Below are 13,965 nucleotides of genomic sequence, written 5' to 3'. Positions count from 1 at the left end.
AATTGGACTCAGGACTTTGCAATGCATTGGTCTCAGGACTTAGTAACGCACTGGACTCAGGACTTAGTAATGCACTGGTCGCAGGACTTAGTAACGCACTGGACTCAGGACTTACAAACGCACTGAACTCAGGACTTAAAATTGTACTGGACTCAGGACTTAGAAATGCGCTGGACTCTGGACTTAGTAACGCACTGGACTCTGGACTTAGTAACGCACTGGACTCTGGACTTAGTAACGCACTGGACTCTGGACTTAGTAACACACTGGATTCAGGACCCACCTGAGACCCCACAGAGTCCACCTGAGATCCTGCAGAGCCCAAATGAGACTGTACACAGCTCACCTGAGATCCTGCAGAGCCCACTCAAGACCCCACACTGTTGGGCCCCGCCTCTTCCGCCGCCGGGCCGCTGCTGCGTCCCTTGGTATCCTCACAACTAATGCAAATGAATGGACCTTGCATAGACGTGATGACGTCAGTGGGACTTAGAAGAGACTGTGGGGACCAGTCTGGCAGCCAAGAGGGATAGAGAATCAGGTAAGTTTATTTTCTTTATTTGCTCCCCCAGACCAAAATGAGCAGTTAACCCTTGCAGTGTGTGGGTAGCCCGACTGAAAGGGTTAACATTTAACTATATATACTCAAAGGAGCTGAAGGATCCAGCTGTAGCTTCGGCTGATCCTTCGGCTCTATTCGGCCGCCGGAGCCCTTCAGTTTAGGCAAACCAGAGGGCTTCTGTACAGGCCATTCACAATAGGCCGTACAGCAGCTGTAGGCAGCCGTGCCGAACACATATGCTTCAACACGGCTGAGCCATAGTCACAGCCGTAGCAAATGACAACTGATGTCATGGTTGGCTTTGCCCAGGTGTTGTCATTTAATGACAGACCAGCATCCTCAGGTTATTTGAGGACACTGGGCTGTCATTAAATCATAATAACTGGGCGGAGACATCCATGCCGTCACGGCCAACTCTGCCCATTTTGTTTTGATTTGTCCGGGACCGGAGGGAAGACTCTAACAGGTGCTGGAAAATGTAAAGAGTTGGGCGGAGCTAGTGATGATATCAAAGCTAGCTCCGCCCAAAAGTGTATATTATGCCGGCATCTGTCGGATTCTTCATTCTGCGGTGGGGAACCGACCAATGCTCCAGGGCTTGTGGGGATGGAGCCCTTGTCCCCATCGGCACAGTGATGAGGTGCTTTTCCAGGGGGGATCCTGGAAAAGCACCCTCTGGTGCTGAGGACATGTGGCCTGGTATGGCAGGGAGTGGGCGCTTGCTCATCCCCCACTTTCCTGCCCTGCCAGACCTGTGCTCGGATTAAGGGTCTGGTTGAGAATTTTAGGGGGGACCCCACGTTTTGTTCCCATTTTCGGGGGTGGGGTTCCTCCTTAACATTTCTACCAGACCTAAAGGGCCTGGTATGACTTTGGGGGGGAACCCTACGCCTTTTTTTATTTTTAACTTGGGGTCCCACCTAACATTCCTACCAGACATAGAGGGTCTGGTGCCACGATGTTTTTTTTTTTGTTTTTTTTCTTTTTTTACTAAAATGTTTCTTTTTTTTTCTTTTTTAAAATTATTTCTTATCTTTTTTTTTTTCATTTGTTTACATTTTTCGTATTCTTCGTATTACCTCAGAGGTAGAGAGCAGAATAAACAATTCACCCTATGAGAATATTTGTGCATAATTGTGATGATTGCTACTTGTGTGTCTGATGTGTGTGCATGGGAAATAAAAAATGAAAAGCATTCTGCTCTCACATAAATATAAATTTCTTTTTTGGTGAGATACTCCTAAATGGCTAATTATTTCTAAGGGGATACCAATACTGCATATTTACTCATTACAACAGAGAAAGATCACCAAGTGGTTATAAGGAACCGGATTCTTCCCATTCAGGAATTAAAGTTTGTTAAAAGCCCTGCAATGTATCTTGAGTAGATTGTTGTTTTTTTGGAGTTACACGTTAAAGAAGAGACATCACATTTTCTACTGTAATTCTAATAAGAGCCTTATTTTTGGATCCTGTTCCTCTTCTCCTTGATCACCTGAAATGATGTTCCCAACTCCTTTTGCTCCTAATGGATGTTTTCTTTAAAAGGAACTCCAGGATTTTTAAATGTTAACCCTTGCAGTCAGGTTACCCACACATTGCAAGGGTTAACTGCTCGTTTTGATCTGGGTGAGCGAATAAAGAAAATAAACGTACCTGATTCTCTATCCCGCTTGGCTGCCAGACCGGTCCCCACAGTCTCTTCTAAGCCCCACTGACATCATCACGTCTATGCAAGGTCCATTAATTTGCATTAGTTGTAAGGACACCAAGGGACATACCACAGCCAGAGGGGGGGGAGAGGTGAGCGGTCACAGCTGCAGGATGAAGGATTGGGTGAGTGTATCTACTTTATTCAGTTCCCTAGAGCAAAATGAGCAGTTAACCCTTGCAGTGCAGGGGTAGTGCCTCTGCAAGGGTTAACTTTTGAAAATAGTGGAGATCTGCTTAAAATGATCAACAATGGCCAGCACTAATTACTCACTATTCCCCTCCAAAAGTCTGGGTTTCAGACCTTTACAGTAAACGGATACCGCTGTTCCTTTTGCCAGACTGAGCATTCATCCCATTTATTATGGCATTATCTTTTGAAACTGATTTTCCTAAGGGTTCTCGCTAGCTCACAAACATTTAAAGAAGTAAGGGCCCATTTACATGTTTAGTAGTGCACGCTAATACACAGCACACCTAGCATGCAGTATCATGCACTAGGTGTGTTGCATTGCCATTCATTTAATTGCACCCATAGCACCCCCTAGCGGCTGTGCTTTGCAGCGCAGCACAACCTTCAATACTGTCACACCCTGTGTTATGGTAAAAAAAAGTAGTGCACGCAATGCCCGGCCCGACTGCTCTTACATTAACATCTAGGAACCAAATTAAGGATCACACTGCTCTGTATTTGAATCTTACAGGAGAATTATGGGGTAAGTGTTTTTCCCCATAGTTCTCCTCAGGGTCAGGGGAGGACATAAACTAGTGTCCACCCGTCACCCAAAGCTCAGTATATCACGAACTACAGCTTGCGGTATACTGAGACTGCCGCAGCCGGGACGGATCCCGACATTACTGTCGAGATCCCCCCTGCTGCGTGAGTGACAGCTGGCCCTGCCTATCTAGAGAAAGAGCCAGCTGTACCCGCCCCCTCCCCCGTCCGTTCCGCCAGTCAGTGCTGGAGGATCGGACAGGGGAGGGGGGAATCTCTGCAGGGAGCCTGAGTGACAGTCACGGCTCTCTGCAAGGGCAGGATATTTGTTCGCTCACTTCCCAATCTATTGAGCCGCGTCGGCTCGAACTATGAGGCTGAGTGACAATCACTCACCTCATAGTTCTCCTTTAATGATTGTTTTTACTTTGTTTTTCCCTGATTCAAAATGTCTGGAAAGCGGGTGGGTTTTTCTGCCACAGTTGTAGACTGTTCTTTTTCTCAAATTGTTTCCTTCCAGTTTTAATGTGCTTTTACAAAACTGCGGTCACTATTACATTACTACTTCACTCCTATTACTGGATATTTTTTGCCACCTAGTGGTTTCTTACTATTATGATAAGTATGCTACTGTATATTGTATGTCAGCATTTTCTGGATAGAGGCGGTGGAGCTAATTTCTGCAAACCATAATTCAACCAGAATACTGTTGATTCCATCATTGAAGATATCTACAAACATTTGGCACTTCCAGCTATTCTTTGTTCTTGGACAGAATCTGAATCTGAAACTGGACAGAGAAGTATAGAAGAGTGACGGCAAAAAAAGTGATCCATCAGGTCTTCTAACATTTAAAATTTTTACTACTTTTTTGTTCTTTTTTTTTATTGTTTTAACCTTTTATGTGTGACCTATGTTCATCCCAAGCGAGTTTAAATTAATTTTCTGTTGACTGACTCACTACCTCTGCTGACGTCTCCTTCTAGCATCCACTATGCTTTTTGTGAATTAATACTAAGTTATTATTATTAGTATTATTATGTTATGTACATTTTGATTACTGTGTGTGTGTGAAAAATTTCTGTAACGTAAGAATGCTTTCAAAAACAATTTACAAAAGAACAGAAGAAAAATCTAAATCAAATTAATATTTGGTGTAATACTCTTTGGCTTCCAGCCATCATCAACTCTTAGGCCTCATTGGGCCGATTCCGGTAGGGACACTGTCACTGATATACACTGTCTTCTGTGCGGGTACGTGTGTCTGCACTTGGACGCAGATAGGATGCAGCTCCGCTCCTCTGCAGCCTGACGGAAGGCAGTGAGAGGCAGCCATTCTGCTAGTAACTATTTTAAAGTGCTATAACCAATAGCAGGCTGGCTATTGCTCCACCCCCTGCCTGGTGTAAATCAGCAGAGGAACAGAGAAGCCAGAGAGCAGTAAATGACCGCTCTCCCACTTGTTGCACTTCGTTCCGAATGAAATTCATATGCATGCAAATTCCGTTATTAAACATTCGGATTCGTTATTTCTGTCATTCAGAAATTCCGATGCATCTGAATGTCCGAATTTACAGAAATTCGTACGAATTTCAATTCAGAACGAAATAAATCCAACATGTCTATGTCACAGGTCATACAACATGGCAAGACAGAGCACAGCAACAAGACGCAAGGTAGTTATACTGCATCAGCAAGGTCTCTCCCAGGTACATATTTCAAAGCAGACTGGGGTTTCAAGATGTGCTGTTCAAACTCTTTTGAAGAAGCACAAAGAAACGGGCAGCGCCGAGGACTGTATATGCATTGGTCAGCCAAGGAAACTTAATGCAGAAGATGAAAGACACAACATGCACACTTCTCCTCAACATCAGAAGATGTCCAGCACTGATCTGGCGGAAAACCAGTGGAACCCAGGTATACCCATCCATTGTCCGGAGAAGTTTGGCCTGAAGTAGTCTTCATGGAAGAATTGCAGCCAAAAAGTCATACCTCCGACGTGGAAACAGGGCAAAGTGCCTATGCATGAAGACATAGGAACTGGGATGCAGAAAAATGGCAGCAGGTGCTCTGGACTGATGAGTCAGAATATGAAATATTTGATGTAGCAAGAGGCAGTTTGTTCGGTACATTGAGTGTCAGCAGGCAACAGCGAAGCATGGTGGAGGTTCCTTGCAAGTCTGGGACTGCATTTCTGCCAAAGGAGTTGGAGATTTGGGGGGTGATTTACTAACCTAAACACACGCACGCACCAGGTGCGTGTGATTTTCACACAGCAAAACTTATTTATCAACCAAAAGTCTCTAAAAGCATATTTCCACTAATGCCATATATGGAAAAATCATGCACATGATGCATATATAATGCTGCTTCACAGTTTAGACAAAAATGGTTAGCTCATGCATTTACATTCCTGCATTCATCAACACAAGCAACACAACATAGAGCTAATTTACACAACATCACCTTGCAATTCATGCAGGGCTTTGCACAACACACCTGCTGGGTGTGTACACACTACAAAGGTGTTTAGATTCCACCCATAGATCATGCTGGGAGGGAACACACTACAGAGGTGTATACATGTTCGTGGTGTGTTTATAAGGTTAGTAAATCAACCCCTTGGTCAGGATCAATGGTGTCCTCAATGCTGAGAAATACAAGCAGATACCTATCCATTATGCCATACCATCAGGGAGGGTGTGATTGGCCATAAATTTATTTTGCAGCAGGACAACGACTCCAAACGCACAGCTAATGTCATTAAGAACTATCTTCAGCGTCAAGAAGAACAAGGAGTCCTGGAAGTGATGGTTTGGCCCCCACAGAGCCCTGATCTCAACATCATCGAGTCTGTCTGGGATTACATGAAGAGACAGCCTACATCCAAAGGCAGCTTACAGCAGCATGGGGAGGGGGGGAGCTTTAATGTCACTTTCAGGCAGCCTACATTCACAGAAGATCTGTGGTTAGCTCTCCAAGATGTTTGAAACAACCTACCTGCCAAATTCCTTTATAAACTGTGTGCAAGTGTACCTAGAAGAATTGATGCTGTTTTGATGGCAAAGGGTGGCCACACCAAGGGGGTTATTCACTTAGCTGCCCCAGGCAGCCGAATGATCAACCAAGCCGAAGTGACCCGAACGCTGTTCGGCTATTCGCCTTAGCCTTGTATGGCTGATTTCAGCCATACATCGGCTAAAATCAGCTGTACATCAGCTGCCTTCGATCAGCCAAACATACTCTACATGTTCAGCTGAGCCAAAGTGCAGAAGGAATTCGACTCTCTGGCAGATCACTCGCTACTGTTCGCCCCTATTCTCATTCATAGCGGCCAAACGGCAGTGAGTGAATAGACGAATGCTGCCGAGCGGCATTAGGCTCGGCTATTCTGCTCGCTACCTCTGAGGTAAGGAGCAGAATAGAAAAAAACTTAAAATACTTTTTTTTTTAAATGTTGAAAAAAGTAAAATTAAAAAAATTCAGAAAATAATAAAAATATTTTAAAGAAAAGAAAAAATACATGAATAAAAAAAAAACCCCGACGCATGCCGACCTGATCGCACGCAACGTAATCTATCCGCATAATGTCGAATCTGACAGATGCCGGCAAAATATAAACAATTGGGCGGAGCTAGCAACTGCTGTTTCCTATTGGTTGGCACCTGTCAGTCTTCTTGCAGGTCCCGGGCAATTGCAATTGCAAATTGTTTTATTGATTGCATGTAATAATCTACTTTTTTGAGGTTGTGGATTTGGGGTTCTTGGGGTTTTCATGAGCTGTAAGCCATAATCATCACAATTATGACAAATCACGGCTTGAATTATCTTGCTTTGCATGTAATGAGTCTATCTCATATATTAGTTTCACCTTTTAAGTTGCATTAGTGAAATAAATGAACTTTGCACAATATTCTAATTATTCGAGTTTCACCTGTATATCTGCTTATAAAGGCCAGGCATAGAGGTCTCAGCATGGGATAAATCGCTAATACAAAAATCTGAGAATAGTCATTACCAATACAAAAAAGCATAGATGTATTTTGCAGTAGTAAACTCTAATTTTCCTCTGTGTGGCAGTGTTAGAAGGAAAGATATACCTGCTCAATAAACCTCTGCATGCTTACCTATTTATTAGTTTGACATCCTGTTAGGATTTCATACAAGTTTTAAATTTAACCAATGCACTTGAAATATTTGTAGACACACCTCTGACCATAAATAATTTCCAAAGCTGCGGCATGTAATTGGTAGCAGTGATAAGCAATTGCATCTGTCACTGATCATTTAATTTGTCTTATGGTTAGTGAAGATTAATATGGCTAGAGCACCAGCACCCTGGCCGAAACCAAAGCCTTTTGGACCAAGGTTCTTTGCGTAGCATCCTGATGGTGAGCAAAAAAAAAAGTTTTTAAAAATAGCTCTAATTATATGCTAAACACATACAGAAGAGTCATACAAATATGTTGCTGGGAATTCAGAAAGTCTTGTGACTCCTCTTAAAACCACCTTCAACCTTTTTACTTATGAATTTTTTGCTCAACGGATGTTCCAAGGTTACCAGACAGGGTGAGGAGAATAAAGAAAAAGGTAGCCAAAATCTGTAAATTTGATTGTGACTATTCTGTCCGGGCCACGATCACACACCTGAGCTGGGTTATGGCTGATTGACAGGGGATGCACCGTCAGTCAGCTCTCTGAGGCCGGCAAATAAATAGCCAGCCATAACCCAGTGCAGGTTTCCCCCTCTCCTCCTGTGACGTCACATACGTGCCCTGCCCCCACGATTACAAGAGCACTGAAGAGTAACTACTTCCTTGCAGGCCTGCAGCCTGTTAAGGGAAGGTATGAGGGAACTCAGATGGGGACAATTTTAATGTAAGGGGCACACTGATGGAACAACCAATGTAAGTGAGTACTCTGATGGGGACAACTAATCATTAGTTGTCCCCATCAGAGTGCCCCCTTACATTAGTAATCCCTCTTGAAGGAGACCTCTCCATCTCAAGGACAAACCCTTGTTTCCTGGAATTCTTGGACCAAGTGCCTAGAGCTCTGAAGTTCAGCTGTGATGGTCTCTTATAAGTATTTATGCTTGTATCTTGCATTTGGCTTAGGTCTATTCATATGGATAGGGCGCTTTGGCTTTAAACCTGGCATGCCAAGGATATGAAATGTGAGAAAATGTAATTTCCCCCTCAAAGCAGCGTCCCTCCCACTCCCCCCTTGCTGGTTCTACCTTTGTGTGGAGCGCCATTCCCCCCGCCACAGCCAATGTATACCATACACATCAATGCAGCCCTACACTGAGCATTTAGAATAATCCTCAGTGTAGGGTTAATGCTAAATTAAGCTAGTTGTCAAGTGGCATAGCAGTTTACAACTGCCTCACTTCAACAAAGCTCTTTGCCTTCAGCAGTCTAAGACACTGGTGGCTACACCAGGAAAAAGGATAAGCCCCATAGAAGTGAATGGGGATGTACTGCTCAGGCGGGGCCCGGTGAAAGCAGACATCCCCGCAGGATATAAATATTAACGGAGGCCGAGCTTGTCGGAAATCGTATATTGGTGATTATGGAAACGTACTAAGATGAATCTTGTTTGCATCTGTTTTTTGTATAAATAAGTTGTTCCGTCCCTTGCCACCAATAGAGGGTTTGGAGGCAGAAAACTAGCTTTGCATTGAGCTGATCAACAGCTTTTCTCCCGAGGGCTGATTTTTCAGGGCACAGTTCAGGGAAGCACTAGGAGAGAGGAGGCTACAGGCAATATTGCTGGAAGCAGGACTCTGAGACATGTACAAATGCATCATTTTTAAGTGCAATAATGCTTTGCTTCTGTGTACAGATTTCCCTTTGAATCCCACAGATGCTTGTAAGCCCGTGCTATATAGGCATCTGAAGCTAAAATGATCCGTGCTGCTTTATAATCTTGCACACACCATTACATTTCACGGCTCAAAAAAGAGACACATAATGCTATAAATATACGTTTATTATATTTATGTGAAAAACAGTAATGCGGCGTGAAAAGCCATCCAACAGCTGCACATTACAATTTCTTTCTATATTAATTGCAAAATTTATACAAAGTAAGCCCAAAAATAGCCTAGCTTTAGCATGTTCTTTACTTTCATTAGTGTTCTAAAGCTGGCCATACACCTTACAATTATCTGCAGATTTTTCTCTAGTCAGATGGAAAAAGTGCAACAGATTCCTCCATCTACGCTAAACTGTGTGGATGGAGGAATCCACCACTGGGCCAAGCTTCAGTATCTGGCTAGTCGGCCCCGATGGCTGTCAAAATACCTGAACAATCTTATTGGATGGAGGCATTGTTCAGGTGTTTTGAGAGCCAGCGGGGCCAACTAGCCAGATACTGATGCTTGGCCCAGTGGCAGATTCCTCCATCCACACAGTTTAGCATAGATGGAGGTATCTATTGCACTTTTTCCATCTGAACACAGAAAATCTGCAGATAATCTATGGGTGTATGGCCAATTTAAGGCAGCAACAAGGCGTATGTAAACTATGTATGGTTTTTTTTAGGTGTGTGTGATTACCAATACAAAAAAGCAGAAATGTATTTTGCAGTAGTAAACTCTAATTTTCCTCTGTGTGGCAGTCTTATAAGGAAAGATATAACTGCTCAATGAACCTCTGCTTGCTTTACTTTGTATTATTTTGACATCCTGTTTGGATTTCATACAAGTTTTAAACTTAATCAATGCGTTTTAAATATTTGTAGACACACCTCTGACATAAAATAATTTTCAAAGCTGCAGCATTTAATTGGTAGCAGTGATAAGCAATTGCATCTGTCACTGATCATTTTACTGTGTCTACTGATTAGTGAGGACAAGTCAAAAACATATTTCATTAAGTGTGGGCTAGAGCACCAGCACCCTGGCCGAAACCAAAGCCTTTTGGACCAAAGTTCTTTGCGTAGCATCCTGAGGGTGAGCAAAAAAAAAAAAAAGATTACAAAAATAGCTCTAATTATATGCAAAACAGATACAGAAGAGTCATACAAACATGTTGCCTGAAATTCAAAAAGTCTTGTGACTCCTCTTAACACCACCTTCAACCTATTTCCCTATGAATCTTTTGTTGGACGGATGTTCCAAGGTTACTAGACAGGGTGAGTAGAATAAAGAAAAAGGAAGCCAAAATCTGTATATGTGACTATTCTATCCGTGCTACGATCACACAGGATCACACACCAGAGCTGGGTTATGGCTGACTGACACGGAATGCACCGGCCTCGGAGACTTTCTGAGGCCGGCACATACACAGCCAGCCATAACCCAGCGCTGGTTTACCCCTCTCCTCTACTCCTGTGAAGTCACATACATGCCCTGCCCACAGCATCACAAGAGGACTGAAGAGTAACTTCTTCCTTCCAGGCCTGCATCCTGTTAAGGAAAGGTATGAGGGAACTCAGATGGGGACAGTTTAATGTAAGGGCATGCTGATGGAACAACCAATGTAAGGGAGTACTCTGATGGGGACAACTAATTATTAGTTGCCCCCATCAGCGTGCCCCCTTACATGAGTAATCTCTCTTAAAGGAGACCTCTCCATCTCAAGGACAAACCCTAGTCTCCTGGAGTTTTTGGACCAAATGCCTGGAGCCCTGAAGTTCAGCTGTGATGGTCTCTTATAAGCATACATGCTTGTATCTGGCATTTGTAATGTAATTGTAATTGCTGCCAGTGTTGTCTGATGGCAAAATGTCATATCTGTCCATATGCATAGGGTGCTTTTGGCTTTATACCTGGCATGCCAAGAATAGGAAATGTGAGAAAATGTAATTTCCCCCTCAAATCGGCGCCCTCTCCCCCGTGCTGGTCCTCCCTTTGTGTGGAGCGCATTCCCCCCGCTACAGTTGATATATACTATACACATCAATAATTATAATTAATTATGATAGATGACAGGGTTCCGCCTTAATAATACAGTATATCCAAGCATATTATCATGTTGTCTACCTGAAAAGGTATCTATCTCTCTCTCCAGGGCAAGAGGAAAGTTTTGTAATAACTCTAAACAAAGTGGATTTTTTGCTCACAGGGCAGAAGTATATGAGGCATGGCTGAGTATGCTTCTTTTATCTGCTTCGTTTAGCACACCTGTGTGTGCAGTCATTGCAATTATGTAACTGTTTGTTGTTCTCTTCGTTATATTTACAAAGTGATATATAAACACATTTAAAAAAATATATAAACCATGTGTATTACAATATATTGTCAACAGTGGAAATAAAAACAATATAAAAAACGATATACCTTTGCAGAATATCTCCCCATCCTTATCTGCCAGTGTAGTGGATTCCAAACCTTTCCCACAATTAGCACAACGAAAGCACGCCTTGTGCCAAGACTAAAAGACACATAGAAAATATAAGCATACGTCATTTTTTTAAAAATGATCCCTGCTGCAATGTTTAATTAAGAGCTAGAATAACCATTATTATATTTACTATAATGGGCCAGATTAGTATTCTCTAGTATAGTATATTGTATAGTATAGTATATTGTGACTGCAAGCTCCTCTAGTCCTTCTCGTATTCTGGTCCATCTGGAGCTTTCAGTCACAGACAACATGCAAAGAGCTAGAATAACCATTATTATATTTACTATAATGGGCCAGATTAGTATTCTCTAATATAGATAATGGGAACTTGCATTCAGAGGGAGCAGAAAGAGCTAGGTTAACCATTATTACTGCTTCCAGTCTGTCTAGTGACAGTGAAGCAGCATGCAGCACCAAGTATATGCAATGAATATGTACTATATGTGTAAAATGTATATTTCATATAAATGTAATATACACATAATGTAATATGTATCTGTAATGCATATGTACCATAAATAATTTTATGATACTAATTCTGTGGACATATTTCTGGTGTGTTGGTACATATTAATTCTGCGTTTGTGGATATATTCTAACTGTCAACATGGTGCTGATTCCCTCTCTGCAGACATGTTGCTGGTGTGTCAGTACAGTCCAGGTTATGCAGACCTGTTTCTAGTTGTGTCCGTATGGAACTGATTGTGTCTGTGGACATTTTACACTCCTCCCACTGTTAGCGCAATTTAGTCACACCCTCAGTTCCATGGGGCGCACTAAGCATGCGGCCTAATGTCTCTTCTCTGAGTGCCCAAGACTGAACCCTTCCAAGGAAAAAAAATATCTATAACCTGAGTGTAGGTAAACATAAATGAACCATAAATATGTGTGTACTTCACAGTGCATAGAAGGCCCAGTTAACTCTGCTTTCCATCCAGAATCTACAATCCCAGCACTCAATAGAGGTCCTTATTACTTACATTTCCTCCGCCGATCACCTTTTCAGCAGCATACACCGATTTTGAGCATCGAGGACACACATCAGCACCTCCCGCTTTCTGAGCAAACTTGGAAGCATTTGGGTTATTTGTAGGCTGGTGTCTTCCAGGCCTGTGTTGAAGAGTGTAATCAATTTATATGTATAGGTACTTTAATAAAGAAAACATTGGCATCATATATCTTTACAGGGCCAAATCACTATCATTTTCATTTATTTCTTGATCTGTAGCTTGTATCTAAGGCAAATGTTCTTACGCTAGACTTTTCTGAAGAGGGCTACATATACAGTTGTCTGAAAAATTGTTGGCCCCCTTCCTGATTTTTCATTGTTTTGCATGTTTGTCACACGTTAATGTTTCAGATGATCAAACAAATTTAAATATTAGTCAAAGATAACACAAGTAAACACAACATGCAGTTTTTAAAGGAAGGTTTTTATTATTAAGGGAAAACAAGATCCAAAGCCACATGGCCCTGTGTGAAAAAGTGTTTGCCCCCCCCCCTCCCTGTTAAAACATAACTTAACTCACACCTGAGTTCAATTTCTCTAGCCACACCCAGGCCTGATTACTGCCACACCTGTTCGCAATCAAGAAATCACTTAAATAAAGGTGCCCACACACTTTACAATTTATCTGCAGATTTTCTGTGGTCAGATGGAAAAGGTGCAACAGATTGGCCCAGGTGGAGATTACTACATCCACACAGTTAAGTGTAGATGGAGGAATCTGTTGCATCTTTTCCATCTGACCACAGAAAATCTGCAGATTATTGTAAGGTGTATGGCCAGCTTAAGACTTGACTGACAAAGTGAAGTAGACCAAAAGATCCTCAAAAGCTACACATCATGCCGAGATCCAAAGAAATCCAGGAACAAATGAGAAATAAAGTAATTGAGATCTATCAGTCTGGAAAAGGTTATAAAGCCATTTCTAAAGCTTTGGGACTCCAGTGAACCACAGTGAGAGCCATTATCCACACATAGCGAAAACATGGAACAGTGGTGAACCTTCCCAGGAGTGGGCGGCAGGGCAGCCATCAGAAATTTTGGGGCCCCTTACACTGCTTTAGGCCGGGCCCCCCCGCACCGCCACAGGGCTTAGTGGCCCGCTGGACGCAGGGCTTGAACCGCTGGACGCAGGGCTTGGTGAACCGCTGGACGCAGGGCTTGGTGAACCTCTGGACGCAGGGCTTGGTGAACCTCTGGACGCAGGGCTTGGTGAACCTCTGGACGCAGGGCTTGGTGAACCGCTGGACGCAGGGCTTGGTGAACCGCTGGACCCAGGGCTTGGTGAACCGCTGGACCCAGGGCTTGGTGACCTGCTGGACGCAGGGCTTGGTGACCCGCTGGACGCAGGGCTTAGTGACGCGCTGGACTCAGGGCTTAGTGACGCGCTGGACTCACCTGAGAGTGACCCTGCTGAGCCCACCATAGATGCTGCACAGCCCATCTGAGACTGTCTATAGTGGGCTCTGAAGGGGTTCTAAGGTAGGCTGGTCAGGGTTGCATCCCCCTCCCTCCTTGCTAGCTCCTCTTACCTGCACACCAGGCCTCCTCTGCCGCCAGACTGGCCGGAAGTGACGTCACGAGCAGCGTCGCTGATGGGGCCCCAGCTTGTGTCGAA

At 43.3% G+C, this 13,965-nt stretch overlaps 1 protein-coding gene across 2 annotated transcripts in view; it reads right to left on the bottom strand.

Annotated features, from left to right (window-relative positions):
* Positions 1–9,816: 9,816 nt before the first annotated feature.
* CSRP1 (cysteine and glycine rich protein 1) overlaps positions 9,817–13,965 on the bottom strand; it is a 33,023-nt gene continuing 28,874 nt past the window's right edge. Inside the window, exons 4-6 of one of the 2 annotated variants that reach the window (XM_018563643.1) lie at positions 12,322–12,451; positions 11,275–11,368; positions 9,817–9,939 (exon numbers count right to left, since the gene is read on the bottom strand). In XM_018563643.1, the coding sequence (XP_018419145.1) occupies positions 9,866–9,939; positions 11,275–11,368; positions 12,322–12,451 (298 nt within the window). In that variant the 3' untranslated portion in view covers positions 9,817–9,865. The remainder of the gene's footprint in view (positions 9,940–11,274; positions 11,369–12,321; positions 12,452–13,965) is intronic. The other variant, XM_018563642.1, reaches the window with a different exon arrangement.

This window comes from Nanorana parkeri, unplaced genomic scaffold (genome assembly GCF_000935625.1).
Source record: "Nanorana parkeri isolate BGI_ZX_2015 unplaced genomic scaffold, ASM93562v1 scaffold683, whole genome shotgun sequence".
Lineage (NCBI taxonomy): Eukaryota > Metazoa > Chordata > Amphibia > Anura > Dicroglossidae > Nanorana > Nanorana parkeri.
The sequence above is the reverse complement of the archived record's forward strand: the minus strand, read 5'-3'. Positions and strand labels throughout refer to the sequence as shown.